The 21,865-nt window shown below is 43.3% G+C and overlaps 1 protein-coding gene across 1 annotated transcript in view; it reads right to left on the bottom strand.

Annotated features, from left to right (window-relative positions):
- The window catches only part of GRHL2 (grainyhead like transcription factor 2), a 567,062-nt gene that overhangs the window by 467,493 nt on the left and 77,704 nt on the right, over positions 1-21,865 (bottom strand). The window contains exon 2 of the mRNA XM_069621448.1: positions 771-960. Coding sequence (XP_069477549.1) covers positions 771-960 — 190 coding nt within the window. The remainder of the gene's footprint in view (positions 1-770; positions 961-21,865) is intronic.

Here is a 21,865-nt window from a genome sequence, read left to right as displayed (position 1 = left end):
CGAAATTGGATTCATAGAAAAAACCATGCCATGCCAAGCGGTGCTTTGTCAAACCTTTATACCCTTTATAGACCATTCTACCTGTTGCTCTCCCGATGTTTTGGACTACAACTCTCATGATCCATTACCATTGACTATCCTAGCTTGGCAGATGGGCCTTGTAGTCCTAATCATCTCAAGAGCATAAGGTTACCACCACATGTCCCAGACAACTGGCATTAGGATTTGATGGACAAATATGCTACATTGAGAACGATAAAGACTGAAGAGGCAGAGTGTGAGTGTGGCACTCAGAATCCTAAGGAAAAAGGTGGACTGTAAGATCCAATGACAGCTTAATGATTCATTGGAAATGGGCAAAGGTGAACATCTAATGGCATACTTGAGAAACCTAGCCAGAAAGGCCCCTTGCTTGTGAGATCTGGTCTGAAGGACCCCATGCTACTAAACTATGTAACTGACTTAGAATTTACTATGAGTAATATTAATAGTCAGTAATGTGACAGGGTAACTTCTTTTGCGAATTAATTATCCTCTCCAGGAATAGGTCATGGGTAAGTCAGAGATACGCATAGAAAATTATTTATGACTAGGCCCCTAAAATGAGCTCGGGTCCGGAGATGCAATGGGACAGAACCTTTTCCTAGCCACTCGTAGGTAATTGTGATGTTCATAAAAGAAGTCTACAGCCGCTAGCTTTAATGGAAATTAGTTGTATCATAATGTTAAATTGATAAATAAGCAGCAGGCGTAGTAGCAAAACAAGGTACCTTATAATAATCGTACAACAGTCCCAGAGCTGCAGCACTGTCTTCGTCGCCGTTGATGCTCATCATGGCCTTTGTTGCTGCTGTCAGGGGATTCTCCAAGTATGACTTCCAGGCTTCATCTTCACTCGTGTAGACTCTCCTGCTGTTGAATGATGTGTCATTTGGTAACAACACCACAAGCCTTTTATTGCTGCAATGATCGGAGAGATTAGAAATGGAGGCATTTTAATGCTCTCATATACAAAAGGCTCAAGATAAAATTTTAAGCTTCAGGTGTTTTACATTTACTACATTTAGAAGTTGAGAATAAAATGATTTGATTTGAGGAAGTAAAAAAGAAATTCTTATTGTCTAGTGTTAATTGTGATAATATACCTCATTTATTTTTGTATTTATTGAATTTTACATAGCGCTTTTAACCAAAGTGCTTTACATGAAACAACAGGTAACATTACAAACATTGCGAGCAAGTAAATATAACTCATGAATCATGTGACAGATAACAGTATACGGAACAATTTACAAGATATCATAGAGTAAACATGTGCTGGATAGGACAGTTGTCAGAAGGCAAAAGAGAACTGTCAGGAAGGAGATAGGAGAAGGAGGGATTTTAGAGAAGTGCGGAAGGAGGAGTATGAGGTGATGGAGCGGATAGGGAGAGGAAGGGAGTTCCAATGGAGTGGAGCAAGAAGGTGGAAGAAACGGAAACGGGATGGTGCACAGTGAGCAGGAAGTGATGCGCAACTATCACACATGAAAAGGTGTTCCTTATCTTAGAGGGCCTCTTCAGATCAGATAACACAAGAGCAGAGCCCCTCTATATGGCATGTTCTGTGGGCACCTATGGTCTAAACACATCAGTGCAGGGCTAGTAAGTGATAATATTTGCCATATCATTTTCAAAATAATGTTATTTTTTGCATCACCCTTTTGTGCCACAGCTATTTTTAACAGAAAGTAACTTGTGGAAAGTCTACTGGCAAGATTGGGCAGAAGGGCTGTGAAGGAACAGCTGGGTGGAACGGGGGTGGGGAAGCCCCCCTGTTCAAATGAGACCAAATCCAGGCTGAAGAGCGAACACATCCTCTGAAAATGGTGCATGGCATGCCTCGGATGCGTGAGGTAGGTAGTCTGTTGCAGTAATGGAAAACAGCCCGAGTGGGATTAGCAGTGGGCACGTCAGTACATGCAGAAAGAGAAGGGGCATATGGAAGCCAAAAGAAGCACAGCAAAAAACAAACATGGTCTGGGAAGAGAGTGCAGCAGGGTTACGAGTGGGCAGGGGTGAGTGCAGCAGAGAGGTACAAGTGTGTCCCAACATTTAAATGAGCCAAACACAGAGCCCACAAAAAAAGAAATCACCTTCCAAAAAAGGGACATTGCCTAGTCCATCCAAAAGAGGAAACCAGTGTAACGTAAGCAGTGGGTATAAGTTAAAAAACGTGAGATGCAAGTTTCCTTGTCCTAAGTCTATGGAACTCATTACGAGTTTACTGGTGTCCTGGCCAGCAGATCTGAAGTTGTTTTCTGGGATGAAGGGCTTTGATTCTCCTCAGGAGAGAAACCTGGTACCAGGCCGTTTGTGTCTTCCTTGCTAACTACTCTTTGAATGTGAGGTGTTTGTCGATGTAGAACCCGAGGGAACTTGGCACAGGTGCCCAGCGGGGGTGTGAAGCCCTCAAGGTTCATAGCAGAGAGTCAGGTATGGATGTCAGAGTGTTCAGTGTTGTTGGTCAGCAATATGAATTCGGTATTTCTATAAATTTGAGCTCTTGGTAGGATGGATTTTCTCACTTCTCTATTTTGTAATTTTATCTTAGCACTATATTTAACTTATTAATTGAGAAGAATTATTAGTATATGCAAAGGTTTTGATAATCACAAAAAAACATTCATGCATGAGTAATGTAATAGTGAAATAATTGCTGATTTTAAGATTGGAAATGGTCTTTATGGATGTTAGTGGGACAATGTGGAAATATTTATTTTAATTTTATTTTTCATATTAACTGTGGATTTTAGCTATTGATTGTTCTCATAAACTGTATGTACTTGTGTAAGGTTGACTTGCTTAACCATATCAGAATAGCATTTAAAAAGAAATAGGAATTCAGTGTTGTAGGGTTTGAGCTTCAGGTAAGCACTGGACATCCAGGACTCAACCAATGTGAGATAGGTCTTGAGAATGTGGTTGTCTTCAATGTAGGATATCTTGAGGTAGATCTGTGTGTCCTCTGCATATTGGGGAATGTGGATGTTGTGTAGAGCGTGGAGAGTTCAGAGCAGTTCTATGTAATGATTGAGAATCACGGGACACAGGATGGATCCTAGAGGGACTGCACAGGAGATGGGTAGAGTTGGTGATCCGGAGGAATTGATTTGAACCAGCTGAGGACAGTCGCTGACCCACATGCAATGATGTAGATTGTCAGTGAGTGTCTTGGGGTGTACTGTGTTAAATGCTGCTGAGAGGTCAAGGAGAACTAGAAGACAAGGATGGCCAACATCGATGTTTTATGGGTAACCTCAATCACCTTGATGGTAGCTGTTTCTGTGCTCCATCTTGGCCTGAAGCCAGATTGGTAGGACTGAAAGAGGTTATTGGCTTTAATGCGTTGGAGGAGTTGCATAGCTACTGCTTTCTCAAGGATCTTATCTAGGAAGGGAAGATGGGTGATGGGGCAGTAATTTGTCCAGTCTTGAGGGTCGAGGGGAAGGTGCCTTGAGTTAGGGAGCTGTTGATGATTGTCAGGTAAGGGAGGAGTGCTTCAGTTGGAAGGGTCTTGAATTCAGAGGCAGGGAAGATATCATCTGTATACGATGTGGACTTCAGAGATGCTAAGGTGGCAGTAAGGCCTTTAATAGTTAATGTCCCGTAAGTGGTCCAGGTAATTGTGGTTTTGCAAGATGGGATGTGTAGTGTGATGTCAGTTGTGGCTTTGGTGTCTATGTGTTGGTGGATCATATTGATCTTGTTGACGAAAACCAGTTGATGGTGGTGGGTTTTGTGATGGTGTGTGCTATGGGTGGGTCAGGCAGAGGATTGATGCAGTGCGTGATGGCTTTGAAGAGGGCTCTGCTTTCATTGTTTGCCTTGTCAATGGTGTTTTAGTAGTAGTTGGCCTTGGCAGTGTTGATCAATCGCCTGTGTGTAGCTCAGAGCTCCTTGAGCAGGGCGAGGTTAAATGCGCTGCAGGATTTTCACCAATTCTTTTCTTGTTTTTTGATTGTTCGTTTGTTGAGGTTTTGTTTTTGAGTCTACCAAGGTGTGGAAGGTTTAGGCTTAAGGGTGCACCGTTTCACTGGGGCATGGCAGTTGATGTTGTTTGTGAGGATGGTGTTGCATGCTTGGGGAAGCGAGTTGCAGTCCCGATTCGTCACAGGTAGATCAGCCCATGTGAGGTGGAATTTGCTGTGGTCTTCCATGAGAGCTTCCACTGGAAAGTTCTTGAAGGATCAGAAGATTTGATTGCTTTGTTTGCAATGAGTTTGCTCGAGAGGTGTGGTGTGACTCATCTCAATGCGGATTGCCAGCTGATCCAACCAGTCGAGCGGGAAAGAAGAGCTGTTATGGAGGGTGGGCAGAGTGGCGATTATGAGGTTGAGGATATTACCTTTCCTATGAGTTGGGTCTTTCGTGTGCTGTGTGAGATTCAGTGTGTTGAGTACGTAGTGGAGATCTTCCTTCATTGACTTGGTTGCTTGGTTGACAGGGATGTTGAAGTCGCAAAGGAAGATATTGTTGGCATGCATGAGAGACATGTTGGTGATCAAGTCTGTATTACAACTTTGTTTTCAGTTTATCATGAGTAGTTAACAGTTATTCCCTGACATCCTGAGTACAAATTTACTGGACATACACATCCAAATCCTCATAGAGCAAACTGCACCTCCACATGTCCTCTTCTAGGTTGGTCAGTTTTGCACCAATCCACTTCCACAACCTGCTATCTTATACTGCATAGAATAATAAGCAAATATTAGCCCATTCTTTATGGGCACAATCAACACTGTAAGGCATATCATTGAATCACGAAAACACCTTGTTCTGTTTTTTAATGGCAAACACTGAGACAGAAGGTGTATCTTGCCTTACACACATAGGTTAATTGTATTTTATATTGTTAAGAAAACTCTACACTGAATGGGGTCTAACGTTAGGGAAAACATATATGTATATTATGGAGTTAAAAATTAGTTTATGAAATTTGAAGTCCAGAGGAAGCACTTTGTAGCATGAAACATGTATAGACTTTTAGAAAGTGTGTTTCATTGAAAAAACGAACTCTATTATATCAATTACACATTTTGATAGACATTCATAAAAGTTGTGGTTCTCCCAACACACCTTTTTGATCCTACAACAAAAATTAATATCACTATGCAAACAACACTTAGCGCTACCTCAAAATGTCATTGACCGGTGACACCAGATGTCCGAGCTCCAGCCAGGACTTCCTTTAGGCCAATGATGTCAACAGCATACATCAATTTGAATGCGTCAAAAACTGAATCCATCCTAATCAATGGAGTCAACCTCAGACTCTAAATAATGAGTGGTTCTCTAACATGCCTCTTGAACAGGTCCCCTTCAACCTTTCTCTCATTGCCAAATCCCCTAGTCTTCAATATTTTAGGTATCTGGTTCTGGTGAGTGTAGCCACTATAGTGTTACCCCATTTTGGGCTTCTAAACAGTGATATGATATGATATGATAGTTTATTTATATAGCGACTATACACAATGTGTTTCAAAGCGCTTCACTTTGTCCCCCAGCCATGGTGCACTCACCTGTTCGCTCCAGGTCATAGCCTGTGTTTTTCCTGCTTGTTATCCTGCCATCACTCTGTCCTCCACTGATTGGCAAGCTCTGTGTGAACCACACAAGAGTGTTTAATGTCCATCTGCGATACCCACCGCACCATTTAGGTCCCTGGTACAGGTGAGTGCCAACCCTATAGTGTTCCCCCCATTTTGGACATTTAAAAAGTACATTTTGTCCCCTAGCCTTGGCGCGCTCACCCATTTGCACCGGGAGGTAGCCCGTGTGTTTCCTGCTTGTTATCCTGCCTCCCATCCCTCCCTCCTCCCCGATTGGCCAAGCTCTGTGGGAACAACACAAGAGTGTTTAATATCCACCTGAGACACCCACCACACCATTTAGGTCCCTGGTGCAGGTGAGTGTTGCCCATATAGTGTTACCCCCATTTTTGGCTTTTAAACAGTACATTTTGTCCCCAAGCCTCGGTGTGCACACCCGTTCAAACTGGGTCACAGCCTGTGTGTTTCCTGCTTGTTATCCCGCCTCCCATCCCTCCCTCCTCACCTGATTGGTAATCTCTGTGTGAACCACACAAGAGTGTCTAATATCCATCTGCGACAACCACCGCACCATTTGGGTCCCTGGAGCAGGTGAGTGTCACCTCTATAGTGTTCCCCCCCCATTTTGGGCTTTTAAAAGTATCTTTTGTCCCCAGCCTCTGCACGCTCATCTGTTCGCACCGGGTCGTAGCCTTTGTGTTTCCTGCTCGTTAACCCGCCTCCCATCCCTTCCTCTTTCCCTAATTGCCAACCTCTGTGTGAACCACACGTGAGTGTTTAATATCCATCTGCGACACCCACCGCACCATTTAGGTCCCTGGTGCAGGTGAGTGTCGCCCCTATAGTGTTCCCCCCATTTTGGGCTTTCAAAAAGTAAATTTGGTCCCTCAGCCTCGGCACACTCACCCGTTCGAAATGGGTTGTATTCTGTGCATTTCCTGCTTGTTATCCTTCCTCCCATTCCTCCCTCCTCCCCGGACTGGCCAAGTTCCATGTGAACCACACAAAAGTGTTCAATATCCATCTGCGACACCCACCACACCATTTAGGTCCCTGGTGCAGGTGAGTATCGCCCCTTTAGTGTTTCCCCCACTTTGGACTTTTAAAAAGCAAATTTTGTCCCCAGCCTCTGCGCGCTGACCAATTCACACCGGGTTGTAGCCTGTGTGTTTCCTGCTTGTTATACCGCCTCCCGTCCCTCCCTCCTCCACTGATTGGCCAACGGTTACCATAAGTGTCATAGTGATAGGGCAGCCCTCTGCCCATTGAAGCCCCTGTGGCTTAGGGCCCCAAGGCAAAGGGCAGACCCTACCGGCAACCCCAGGAGGTGTCTGCAGGGGAAGAAGGTTGCCAACCACTAAAAGTATAATCGCCAATCCCTGCCATCAAAAACCTAATGCCAAACCCCATCCACATATTATTTCATACCTGATAACCCTACCGTACATCTCGCCCATCTACCCGGATGCCACATCACGCCGAGACCAAGCAACAGGTAAAGCACTGCATGCCACCTACACCTGAATGCAGTGGCAAGCCCACCTATTCCCAATGCAGCTGCCAATAAGGTCCCCGCTCACACCCCGACCCGCAAACAGCATAAGCGCCTTCAGACAGTATCCATATGTGCCAAAAGAGGACATCCGTCAACCTGCGTCAACAGACAAGGTAGGGAGAACTACTGGTAGTAACTGCTACCACCTCCTACAATAAGTAATCTAACCACTAAATATACACACCTAGGACACACTCTGGGGAATCCAGTGTGAACACAACTTACATGCTTATATTGAAGTATCTATTGTATGGTGAAACCTAGGCCTTTCTCCCACTATCTAGGAATCTCAAATCTGGGTGTAATTTTATCACTGCCTGCCTTTTTGTGAAACATAGCCCCTTCTCCCACTATCTAGGACTCCAAAACCTAAGCTTATTATCTCATTGTCACCCACCTGATGAAGCATAGGCATTTATTCACACTAACTAGATATCTCAAATCTAGGTGTATTTTTGATTGCCTGCCATTTTGTGAAACCTAGGCCTTTCTCCCACTATCTAGGAATCTCAGATCTCGGTGTAATTGTATCACTGTCTGCCATATTTTGTGAAACCTAGACCTTTCTCCACTATCTAGGACTGCAAAACCTAAGTGTATTATCTCATTGTCAACCACCTGGTGAAACGTATGCACGTTCTCAAATCTGCTAGGTATTTCAAATCTAGGTGTATTTTATCGCTGTCTGCCATATTGTGGAGCCTGGGCCTTCTCCCACTGTCTGGGTGTCTCAAGTCCGGGTGTGTTCTATCACTGCCTGCCATCACTGAATCCTAGGCCCTCCCGTTACCCAGGAACACCCAGCAATCACCAAAAGCTTGTAACTATGCCCAGATCACTGCACAAGTAACCGGGAACCCGTAGTCGACCTCCCATACCCAACTCCGCTTCCCCTTCCAACGTGTATTACTCCTCCTAGACAGTCCACCCATAGATAGAGGAGCACCTGAACCTAACCCACTAAGTAGACAGCCACCCTTAGAGGGCATCCAGTTATCACAATGCAAGAGGATAAACCTCAATATCATCCAAACGCAAGGCCCTACCTGTGAGCTACTGCCCCTGTAACCTCAGTACCCAAACCATCTGACTATCAAGGACCACAAAAGGCCCCGACACAGAATTGGAAACTGCCAAAGAGAATCCACACCCTAACCCTCCTCCAGTAAAAGCTGCCAAGAACACAGAACACACCCCAACAAGCAAAACAACCAACAGAACAAACATCATAAGAGAAAAATCCCTATACTTTACACCGTACCTCGCAACAACCACAGAACCTCGACACTACAATGCCACTGACATGTCAGGACATGCTGAGACCCTATTGGAACCGTGCAAAAAAAGAAGAGAGGACACAAGAAGAGAAAGATACGATACCAACGCCCTGACTCCATATATCACAAAAACACAAGGGCACCGTCAACAACCACATCAAAACACAAAAGATGGTGAAGCTGCAAAACTCATCAACCCAACTATCAATCTAACTGACCACCTCACTGATGAAGCAGCCTCTCCGAGACCCCAACCAATCTGCAACAACAAAACAGAAGCACTCCAACTGAACATCCGCAAGACAAGCATGCCACCGAGATCTATGACCAGCTGAGCGACGGAGGTATCGACATCTTATTCATAACTGAAACATGGCTAGATGACAATTACAAAATCACAGTCCATAACTGACTCCCTGACAACTTCAAGTGTGCACAAGTAAACAGGAAAAACAAAAGGGAAGGAGGACTGGCAATAGCATACAAGGAACACCTGAAAATTCAAACAGAAGACCAATTGAGAATTTAAAACCATCAATCCCTAATCATTTGCCTATCAAGGGACCCCAAGATAAACCTCAAATTAATTCATGAAAGCAATCACCAACCTAGCCATTGAACAAGAACACCTGATAATCCTTGGTGACTTCAACATCTAGTTTAACGAAGAAACCATAAACATTCAAAAATCACTAGCCAAACAACTGGAGAAAATGAAACTACATCAACTAGTCAAGGGAGCAACTCACATGGAAGAACACACACTAGACGCAATCTTTGCCAACAAAAACCTCATTACCACGGCACCACCAATGCAGATCCTCTGTAGAGACCACTTCAACATCCCCTTCGTGATCACACTGGCTACACCAACAACCAAACAGACAAACTGCCAACTATCATGAAAAGTAACTGGAGAACCATAAAAAATATCAACCTAATTGAATTACTGGAAATCAACAAACCCCTGGCAACAACAATGGATGAAGCCGACCTTGACAAAAAACAGAAATACTTCACAAATGGATCACCAAAACAATACACAAGATCTCCAAGGAAAACCTTTTAATGCATCACGCAAAAGAGCAACCGCATAATGGTTTACCCCACTAGTCAGTGACATGAAAAGAGAAAACAGGAAGCTTGAACTATAATGGAGGAATAAAAACGACCGGGCCAAGAAATTTCAATTCCAACAACAAATTCACTCCTACAAAAAGGAAATCCAAAAGGCAAAAAAGAAATACTTTGACAACAGAATCACCAAAGCTCCCAACACCCAAAAAGAACTGTTTAAAATCATAAACGAAATAAGAAACCCGCCTGGCTGCAACAACACACTGAAACTATGCAAAGACCTCACAGACCACTTCGAAAACAATATCAGCACTATCCAACAGATCATACAAAGCAGACCAAGCAACCTCAGCATGCGACCCACCCACCCATACAAGGATCACCAAAACAAACTCTGAAGCTTCCCCCAAATATCAGCGGAGACATTCATCAAGCTGGTAAACAATAGCAACAAAGCAGGCTCCTCCGTGCATCCAATCCCCCCCTCCCAGACATGCACAGATCAATCCTTGCACAAGGAACACCCATGGAATACTATACTACAGAAACCTTTTCAACCAATCAATTTCAATAGAGAAAGTACCACAATCCCTCAAATCAGCATACATCAAGCGGCCCCTCAAGGACCCCCCATGCAACATGGAGGACTTCTCCAACTACAGACGCGTGTCCAACATCCCGCACCCAGCAGAACTACTAAAAACATACGTCTATAGAACAACACAAGAATTCATTGAAAAACACCTACTATTGGATTAGGCACAAGTTGGCTTCAGACCGATGCGAGGAACGGAAATGGCACTGCTTTCGATCTGGGACAATCTAAAGGCGAATGCAGACTCAGACAAAAGCACAGCTCTAATACTTCTGGATCTCTCTGCAGCATTTGACACAGTCAACCACGACATGCTCATCAGGAGATTGGAAGAAATAGGAATCACCGACCTAGCCTTAATATGGATTAAATCCTTCCAAACAAACAGAACAGAAACCATATGGATCAAACCTTTCAAATCCACCTCAAGAGAATCCACCTCTGGAGTACCACAAGGATCATCTTTTTTCCCATTGCTTTTCAACATATACCTGGCTCCACTAATCAAGCTCATTAAAAGACACGGCCTCACATGCTACAACTACGCTGACGACACACAAATAATCTACAAAATACAAGACACACTGGAAGAAAACACAACGCTGGAAGGCTGCCTACAAGAACTCTATGGCTGAATGAACTCAAACAACCTCAAACTCAACCCGGGCAAAACAGAAATAATGATCATATCTAAAAGCAGAGAAAACAGTCCCTACATTCCATAGCCGACGGAACTTGGTAGAGCGGCAGCTCCATCAAAGATAGTAAAGAACCTGGCAGGTTTGATGGAGAATGAACTAACACTTGAGCCACAAGTAAACGCTATAATCAAGAAATGTTTCTTCCTCCTACACACGGTAAAAAGGATCCTACCATTCCTCTTGTTCACCCACAAAACGTTCCCCATCATGGCTCTCATTAAGTCCAGAGTAGACTATGCCAACAGCCCATACCCAGGAATGCCCGAACGACTGTTGAAGAATCTCCAGCACATCCAAAATGCTCCAGCCAGACTCCTGCTCAAACTACCACAGAGAGAACACATTACCTCAGCACTGAAAATGCTAGACTGGCTACCAATAAAGCAGCAAATAAAGTTTAAATCAATGTGCATAACACACAGAGCAATCCCTGGCCAAGGAGCGGAGCTCCTACAAGAGAAATTAAAAATCTAACACCCGACAAGACCACTCAGATCAAGCAACAACATATGCCTAGAACCAGAAAACGTACAACAAAAGAAAATTCGGAGGCTCCTCTTTCTCTCACCTGGCACCAATAACCTTGAATGAGCTACCAAAAAACATACGTAACACAAGGGATCATCTTCAATTCAGAAAACTACTCAAAACGTGGCTCGCGACTCCAGAACCAGAAGGAAACAACCAGGAAGCTTATACGCAGTGGGAAGAGAATCCCAGAGAGGGAACCCATCCTCCCTAATTTTATATTCCCTAACCGGAGGGCGGGGCGAGGATGCCATTACCACATACTCTGGCCCACAGAGGAAACATAGGTAGGTCAGGACCTCACATGGGAATGAGCAGGGAGGGACCAGGAGGGTGGGCGGGGGACGCCATGTCCACATACCGCTAGTCCACAGAGGAAACACGGGTAGGTCAGGACCAACCACACAGGACAAACTACAATACCAAACACTCAGGTTAACCAAAAATGTGGAGCAATGAACAACTAAGAGGTAAGAAGAAAAAGAAAACAACAAAAAACCACTCACCCAACTATAACACCTCAACTTTCCCCATACAGCTCTCACACAGAAACCCACACAACCACTGCCCTGCACAGCAATCCGCACGCACTTCACCACACTGCAAAAACAGACAAACAACACATGACCTGTATCAACAGCACATGGAAACTCACATCGACCTGATAACCGCACTGAAGCTCAGCGGAAAGTGCAAACCGAACTGAAGCTGCCAACAGGACATCAGAGCTATCACTCTCCTATCCTATTCCCACAACACCCTAAAAACCCTCCACACCTGCTTTTCATATCCGCCACAGCACCTGGGGACCACTTTGGTGTTGACGGTGTGCAGTACAAATACGTTTAACATTAACATAGAACCAGGCATATATTCAAAGAACATATCAGCAGGAAAGGACGGATGGCTTGACACAACCATAGACTCCTTCAGATATTCAAACCCTTCCTCCACCAAATCAACTTTTATTCCACTGCTTGCCCTCTCCAGGTGTTATTCCATACTTCAGCACACATCATCTTCAATTAGTGAACATTTCACTACATCACCTCCACACCAATGGACTTCAACTAAATCGTCTTCTATGCTCACATGCAATGCAAATCATTGTTCATCCTCCTCAAAGCCCTCCGCACCAACAGACCACATGACCAGAGGGAGAAGCGACACCTCTCATGCTACCTGCACCTCCAATGCAATATTGTTGGATGGCCAAAATAAATGCAAAGGAAAGACCAGGAGACAGGGGTCCTCAGACTATGCTCCCACACTCTAGAACTCATTGTCATCAGACATGACATATGTTCCTTCCTGACAATCATTGGCAAAATAAATGAATACTCTTTTGTTCGACTACCCACCCCCTACATATTCCGTCTTACAACCTGGAATATTGCAATACCCTACCCATGTCTTTGCATCCTTCAAACCCATTTAAAAATCCCCTTATATTGTATTCTCTGTAAACATCTGAGCATGCATACATAACATTCACATCACAGTTGTGTCTTTTGATCTACATAAAGGTATCCCCATGTTGAAAGATTGACAGTAAAAGGCCGACCGGGTACAAAGGTCGACATGCCATGTGTGTCTTTTGATGTACAACAACATATCCCCATGTATATAAATAGTGAAATGTTGACTTTCTAGAAAGGTCGACAGGCCTCTTTTAAAATGAAAAACGTGTTGAAATTTGACAGTGGAACACTGTATGTTTAAAAGATTGAGAAGTGCAAATATGGGGTATTCACCCCATACCCCTTTTGCCAGGGCCTTCCATTCCTTTTCCCATGCAGCCCAAGATAAAGTGGAAAACGCCGAAATACACACTTCTATTTCATTGTTCCTTTTCATTCAGATTGTCCTGCTTTTATATCCCATTTTAATGTGCATTCACCCCGTTCACATTCCCTAATTTACATCGTGTATCCAAATATGTATGTCGACCTTAAAATGCTTGTATATGGACCCTTTCTATCTTTTGGCATTGCAGACTTTAAAATGTCTATATGTTTAGCCTAACCGTCTTTTGTATGTCTCCCTTAAGTGGCCATACCTTTATCACCTCTAGACCTGTATCGCACAATGATGAACAGACTACTGCACACACCAGAGAAATGTTCACTCTCGGCCATATTTCATTATGTAAGTATATACACAAGGAATTGACCTTACAACAAACTAAGATCCGTTTTTCCCAGAATATTTACTAGCCAGGGGAGCTCCAGATTTCATGTGAGTTAGAAAACCAACCTTGCAGTAGCCTTATACCTAGTCACAAAATAATAAGTGTTCTATTATAACACATAACGAAGCACAGGAAATTCGCCCATTTGCCCATAATATAAAGTGGTCATCAAACATGGTCACTGTGCCAGATATATAGAGAACTAGAAAATGCCTCCCAGATCCCCCGACAGCATGTACTCTTATATCGTGACAGCCAAATGCTAGTTCTGATTGTGCAAGGTGAATTGAAAACAAATGCCAATAAAGATTACACAAAAACCATGCTCGTGCATTCTCTTAACTGTTTTAGGTGTTTTACATACAGTAAAGTACTTCTAATTCACGCCATTACTTTAGTGTACCCGTTTCTGTGTTATCAATTAATTCTGAAAAACGTAATTCCACAGTCCTGAACTTTCCCTTTCTTTTCACCCACTAGGATTTGTTTACTCCCTTCGAATCATACCATGCTTTCCTGTCTCTCACTCTTTCTACTCTGGGACCTGTTCTTTGCTTTTCTGTCGTGTGTACAGTAAGCTACTTTTTAAACTTGTATTAAAAATGTAAACACACCTTTTCTAGGGTGAACAAAAGTTCCAGTTTTGTTGGGACTGCCCCAGAATTGGGAACTTAGTGGGTGCAACCAGTTATTATGTTAGGAAACCCACCCGAGTTGTAGGAATCTGCCAACAATTATTTTGAATGAACATTATTATTACACTTCTGGAATGTTGCCTTCTCGGGTAAGACTTGAAGCACCAACATTTGAAGGCCCAGACACATGGATCAACTGCTTGCACCACAGAGACTGGATGAGTAATGAACGCATAGCAAAGCATATGAACAGTGCTGGAAATACTGTGGAATGGGGCGTGGGGGTGGGTTGCTGGTGGGCTAGTTAAGGGGAGAGGTGGTTGTAGTGATATGATATGAGATGATAGTTTATTTGTATCCCGCCCATACGCAAGTGTTTAGAGAGGGACTGAGGTGGATTGAGGAGGGCGGGGGCGATGAGGTGTGACTAGGGTAGTCCTTCTTTTATGTTGTTGCCCATCCCGTTTTTTTGCTTTGACACTCTGGTCACCCTATCCTTTTCCCTCGTATGCTCACTCACATTATTTCGGTTTGTCTTTGCCATGTATCTCGGAATTGTTCTGTTGTCCTTCTACTTTCAGCTCAACTTTGCTCTGTATGTTTTCTTCTCTTTGCTCCATGGTTTCTTCTTCTGATAAACTGTTTGTCTTTCTTGTTTAATCCATCTACATTCTACCCAGTGGAGGTTTCAGACAAATGTTGATGCTGACAGATCTACCAAACCATCACGTTTGCACTTCACTGGCAAACAAGGTCCCCAAATCACACTTTGCTCAGGTTTCTCAGAAATGGGGAATGTTGTTCTCTTTGCTATTAATTATTGCCCTGGTTCCTGTTGTCGTCAATGTTTGGAGATGTCAGAGTGAGCATTCCTCACTACTAAACGTGTCCCGCGCAAAACTGATTCCATGATAAACGTTTCAGAGCTGTGTCCCTGATTCATGTAGTTTTCATATCATGTACTGGGAGAGAGTCCATTGGCTCCTGATGCGAGTGAGTCCATCCTTTTCTGTAGACTTCAGGGCACTATAAGAGGGTGGTTGATAACCAGACAGGGCAGGGGACTCAGAGAGCAGGTGGGCCCAGAGAAGCTCTTATCCCCATCACAGTTGGCTTTTTCCTTATCATGTCTTCAAATATGGCTGCCCATCAGTGGCTATACTTGAATATATCACCTGGTATTGTTGTGACTGCACAATGCTCTTAGAGAGTATACGCACCAGGCTCGCCGTTCTCCAATGTTTACTCATCAAGCCAGCACAATTGTTCTGCAACAGCGTTTTAACAAAACCCCAATTACATTTTTTAATGAAACTTTCAACCATCGAACAGCAAAACAGTGGTAGATATGCATACTGAGTCTAAACATTATGCTGAATTGTTCGCAAACCCCTTTACTGTCCTCAAATTGTTTGTCCATGTTTTGCACCTGCACTGAGTCTTAAAGGTTTGCGCTTAAGGGGACTAACCGGGGAACCTGGCCGCCAACACTGATTGCAATTACTGGAAGTCAAAGGACTTCCTGGTTCAGGCTATTCAGAGAAGCCACCGTTAAAGTGTAAACAATTGGATCAATTACTAATATGCTAGTATGTGAAATCGACTGCTGATACACGTGCACGTCTCGTGAACGGTTGGTAGGGGTTGGTGTGGGTCGTAAGAGCACGCCTGTGTGTGCTTTATCGTTACTATAGCACAATCAACAGACGTTTCCACGCCCCTCACCGGAGATGAGTGTCTGTGCCCTGGCTGTGCTGTTGACACAACGCTTTGTTTAAGGAAAGGTAAACTGCTCCTCAGCACACAGACTAGGCAGGCACACACACATCTTTTAAAGACACGGGGAGGGGCCGTCCATTCAGCGTGTTCTGCGATTTTGCCATCTGCTCTGGTTCCACAGTGGTTATTTTTTATTTTTTAAGTTGGTTTTATTGGGAACAATGTCTATGGGGTTGGTTTCTGCTGCACAAGCCAACTATTAGCAGTGATTTGAAAAGCATACACATAGACCATGCCACTGCATTGGCCAAATGGACAAATATTGAATTAACCATGGGCCTTGGGTTTGACTGACTAAACTTCTGGCAAGCTCAATGCTGCTTCCCCAAACAGGATTCCACTGCCATTAAGACAGTTTCCCACTTTGTTTTCCATTGCAGACTCTCAGAAAGCTTCTCCCAAGAAGAACTCACTCCCAAAATTGAGATTCCAAGAAAAACACATTGGCTTTATGTTTCCGAGAATCTCCTAAAGTTCTGCACTCTTAATTAATGAATCTTTTGGAGCAGAACGCGAACCTGTGGTACTCTGCATTGTTTTGCTTCCAAGACCAACGTGTTTCTCCTGAGCCTTAGCCCAGGACACGTCGGGTTGGGAAGGCACTCTACAGACATGGGATACCACCAGCGATGGCCACTCTTTCCGCAGTGGCTCTGAAATCTGATACTTTGTGTTGGGAATAAGCACTACAGGCACCAGGTTCTCCTTAGCCACAGAGCTGTCTTTTGGCCCAATCCTTGTTCTTGATCTAATCCTAGAAAAGCACCTTCTTGCTTCATTTGGGGGTTGGAGGGCTGGATCCATTGATGCGGTTTAGGAGGAAACACCAGGCAGAAACCAAGCGGATCACAGGGAGTTACAAGAAACATGCTGGATACAGTAGTTTGCAATTCGGGAGCAGCTACATATGGCTGAAGGACTTTGCTTAGCAAATTGCACTTCCTGCCACTTTCAAAACATTTCAAATATTTGCTCTACAATCACAACTGGCAAAAAGGCGAGAAGGTGTGAATGCAAGAACATTTGGTATAGTCCACCGTCTCCTAAGATTAACTATACTTGTACCCGCTTTTAAGAATTTAGAATGGTGTTCCGGAGAATATTCTTTCATAAGAATTATTTTTATGGTTTTCCCTGCAAGTGGAGTGGAGTTGAGGTGGAGTAATGCAGCTTGGAAATATATTTGCACTAAAACACCACTTGCAAAATTCATTCATGCAGGGAAAAGTCTCTTGCACTAGTTTAGTCACCAGGGCATGGGCCAAGGAGCCTTTAAAAAAGTGAGACCCCACTCTCACTGACAAATAAGACAAAAGTGACTTTATTATTTATATTGCCCAAATAAAGTCAGAAATGTCATTCTGTGTACACAGGAGATTGATGACATGGGCAGGCAAGTAAATATGTGAGCAATGTGTTGAGACCTACTTACCTGTATTTATATAGAACCAATATGGTGCTTTAGAGAGCTTAGGAGGACTGTGTGCCTACACATTTGCAAGATAATCAATAGGACAATCTTGCTGTTATGGGCAACCACAGTATGCAGAGTTTGCCCAACAGGAGTTGCAGACTTTGATCATTGTTATGATGATGCCCATCAGATTTTCTCCTTGGCCAAATCAACCACGTCATGTGCTTCACCCAGAATAGCACACACATGCTGACCCAGGTGCAGGGTTTTGCACCCATTATCAGTGGAGTAACACAGAATTCAGGGAGCCATGCAGCCCTGCAGAGGGGGCCCCACAAGCTCCTCAAATGCCACTGATTCAATGGCTGGCAAGGGCCACTGCGTGTGTGCAATGCACATGATCAACATGCTGCCACTGGGGCGCACTGCATGCGGCACTAGGTGAAAGATGCAGGTATGTTTTTTAATCAAACCTTACATCTTACACTTAACACAAAAACAAGGGGGGGTGGACTGGCACAACAAAAGGGGGGGTGGCTGGAAGGTTTAGAATTCATCGTAACCTCAGGCATTGCTCTGGGCAACGCTCAAGACCATCATTCTTTGCTTGTCAAGCCATTACAGAAAGAAGAATGACCATATGCAAATCGGGTTTGGTCGCACCCCAAAAGGGACCGCCCGCACATCCCTTCTGTGCGAGATCACAAGCAATCCCAGACATGTTTCGGCCTCACCAGCCGGCTGTGCAGACATTAAAATGATTAAGTGCACAAGCTTTTGGTGGCGGGTGGCTCCTGAGGGGGCACTGGTGTTTTTAATGATTCAAGGTCAGTGGCAGAAGGGACATATTTCTTTGAAGGGGCATTAACATTTCCTATGAATTAGCGTCAGTGATTGAGCATAGCAAGGAAGACCTAAATAATATAAAGGTGATTCATTATGCATTTTACAGCACAATCCGAGATACATGGTGTAAAAATCCATATAATTTAGAATTGGTTCTCTAGAGTAACACATGAAAATATACAGTAGATGTTATGTCACCAAAATTGCACTGGAGCATTTTACAATATTTCCATGATGGGTGTGTCAACAACAAATGCAAGCATTACCACTGTAAGTCTCCCGCATGTAGCTACACCCATGAACCATAGTATTATAATCACTTCACAAAGCTGCGCCCATAATGTACGCCAGCAGCCCCAATGTAAGTTTCTTTTATGTTGCAGCCAATCTATGCCATGATCATCACTGTAACTCACTTCCACAAATCCCCATCATGAACCTATGTCAGATTGGTTAGAGTTCAGCTCTTTCTTGAAGCTGCAGTCAGTCTATAACAGTATAGTCAGTGTAAATCACTTTCATTATGTTGTGACCAGGATCTTTATCAGTACGATCACTGTAAACCACTTACATGAAGCTGCAGCCACAATCTATGCCAGTGTGATTACTGTAAATCACATTTTAAATTTAATTTTAATTTTAACTTGTATATTAGTTCAAATGAATATTTCATATATAAAACACTTAAAACATGTAAAACAGACATAAAACAGCAGCAAAATTCTACATTTTTTTAATTGTATGTGGTTTATTTAAACCTTTACAAAATACATTTTATAACAAGAGAATAAAAGATACATTTACAAGATAAAACAGTATTGAATATGTACTAAACATTATTCCATTCAACACACTACTATACAAGAAGAACATTACAGATTGACAAATCAAATTAACCAACATTTTGTGATTAAACAAGCAAAGTACTAGACAAATCAAGAAAAACCTAAAATCAAAACTCTTAAAGTTTCAAAGACGACATTTAAGATAAATCACAAACAATTTTTAAAAAGGCAGTCACTCTAATCCTGAGTGCAGTGTTATGGCCATGTCTCATTTGATACCACAGTAATTCTCTATTTACACAGTGTAGATGCTGTACAAATTGTGCAAAATATGAGATACGATATTGGAGCAGAGCTGGACAAGTGAGTAGAATGTGCTGCAATGTTTCCTCAATCCCCTCTTTCCTACAAAATCTGCACCAGACCCATGGGTCTGTCAGCAACTTCCAACTTTTAAGAATACTATTGGTTCTCATCACATTTACTCTAAATCTCATAAAGACATTTCGTAAACTTTTGCAAGGATACTTTTCTAAGTAAGCTTCCATACCAGGAAAACATTTCCATAATGAATATGCTTGATTGAAATTACTTGAAAGCGATACTGTACATGCAGTCTGTAGCCAATCATCACTTTTTAGAATCATTTTTACCTTTTGTGGATTAGATTGCAGCATTTCAACTGAGACACCCAAATTGGTGAGACAAGCCTCTACCTTAGCTTTAAGTTGGTTAGTGAACAAGTTAGAAGGGTCCGTGCCCGCTATAGTATAAAGATTATCTGATGAGTTTACTAAACACTTTCTCCACAGCAAAATCTTTTTCCACATGATAAATGAATGCAATGGGTGTAAGCCTGGCTCGTATCTTACGATTTCCATCGGAACGCTTTTAGGTAGAAAGTATAGGATTCCTTTCATATACCTATCAATCACACAGAATGTACATTTCAAAAGGAATGTATCTCGGTTCAGTTCAAGGCCGTGCTAATAACATCTCACTCAGCCACTTGACCCTTCCCAAGTTTGCCATCAACAATCTTCCAGATGTTATACGATGCAATCATTAAGGCAGTGTTACTTCACTTTAGACTGAAATCACTTTAATGAAACTGAAGCCACAATCTACAGATTGCTCAAGAAAAAATTGATCTGGATAACGTTCTCATGCATGGAACTGGGAAACTTGAAAGCTCTGAATGTATGCCAGTACGATAACTGTAAATCATTTTCAGGAAGATGCAATCTTAAGCCATACCTGACTGCCAAGTATTGCACTTTGATGATGCTGCACAAACAACATAGAAGCTGGCATTGGCACTATAAATAAAGTTAATGGCTCAGGCACCAAAGGCCCCCTCTGCCAAATACATGCATGCATCACTCATACACACACACAAACACACAGTCAGTCTAATACACACAGCCTCATTCACACATAAAGACATCTACACACATTCAAAATCTTGCACACACAGCTTGCAATACATTCTAACATGCATGCATGCACTTTTTAATTTGACTAACATACACATGCTGCTGCTTTGGAGGTCTACTATCTGTCCTGGTGTATGCATGGTGACCCCCTCGCGCCATTTTTATTGGTTCATACGTGTCTTAGTTATCTTTCTAAGATAATTCGAGCTTGCATCACCTTTTTCATGAATGTAGGGTCACATTTTGGGATAGGATGAAAATGTCAAATCCCAAAATGTATATACGATATACATACTCAACTTGGAGCAGCCATGCTATACCACATGCACACTATAGCCACACATGTGTTCACTGTTTCCTGTGGATGGAGCAGTCTTAAGATATGTGTATTTAATGTATTTAATAGAATTTAATTTAATGTATCGAACATTGGTATGTTTCCAGGTGCCACAGACAAGGGTGGGGGGTGGCAGGAGGACAGAGGAGAAAATAACAGTAACGGTCCTACTAGGCCTTGTGACATTGAGATTGTGCAAGTGCAATAACAGGTAGTGCAGGGAGAGGGGAAGAGGGAGGAGTGCAGGGGAGAGGGGGCCAGGGAGCCGGGAAAGTGCTAAGGGAGGCCCGGGAGGGCAATTGCTCAAGGAAAAGGATTAGGTGTCAACTTGAGCTGAGGGAGGGGGTGGACCAGGCTTAGTAGGCTAGTCGGGGAAGGGTGCCCGAGGGCAAGTGCTGGTAAGGGGTGAGGGGGAGACTGTTCCCAGTAAGGCTAATGATGGATACAGGCAACCAGACATAGAGGTGTGTGGGACTAGTAGAGTAAGCGGAGGGGGAAGGAGGAGGAGAAAAGGAAGCTCTTGAGAAGCTTCCAGAATTTAAGGAGATCCGGCTCAAGACGGAGAGGGGCAGAAGGGTCATTCCAGAGGGAGGCTCCTGCCAAAGAAAGAGAGATCTACCCCCCACTCTGTGCTTGGTGAAGCGCCTGACTTGCTGAAAGTTAGAGCTAGAAGACTGAAGAACTCTAGCAGGGAGGTATTTAGGGAGATCTCAAGTGCTTTGACAGATTTCTGCATCGCTGAAATATTTCGTTTTCGTTTGTTGAAACATAATCAAAGCCTTAAGCATCACTAGAAAAAGTGGGTTGGCTCTGTACCCTTTTACTATTCCTTGTGTTTATGCTGACGGATGGTACTGGGTAGAACGGAAGTTCCACTTAGTGCTAGTACACTGAGAATGGCCCTTCTTTCATGGAACTGTTGCTACTGCTCGCTCTGCCATTTTACAGCACTCTGAGCGCCGGATGCTACGGCTACCAATGAAAGGGAGGTAATTATTACCTTGGAATGACAAAATAGTGAGTTGGTCCTGTTGGTCTTCAAATAGGTATCATGCACATTTTATAGACAACACCATTGTAGCGCCTAACTTACTGAGTTACCTGACCGGAAAATC

This window comes from Ambystoma mexicanum, chromosome 5q (assembly GCF_040938575.1).
Source record: "Ambystoma mexicanum isolate Mex_15411 chromosome 5q, UKY_AmexF1_1, whole genome shotgun sequence".
In the NCBI taxonomy this organism is placed as follows: Eukaryota; Metazoa; Chordata; class Amphibia; order Caudata; family Ambystomatidae; genus Ambystoma; species Ambystoma mexicanum.
Note: the sequence above shows the minus strand (reverse complement) of the source record. Positions and strands in the feature narration are given on the sequence as shown.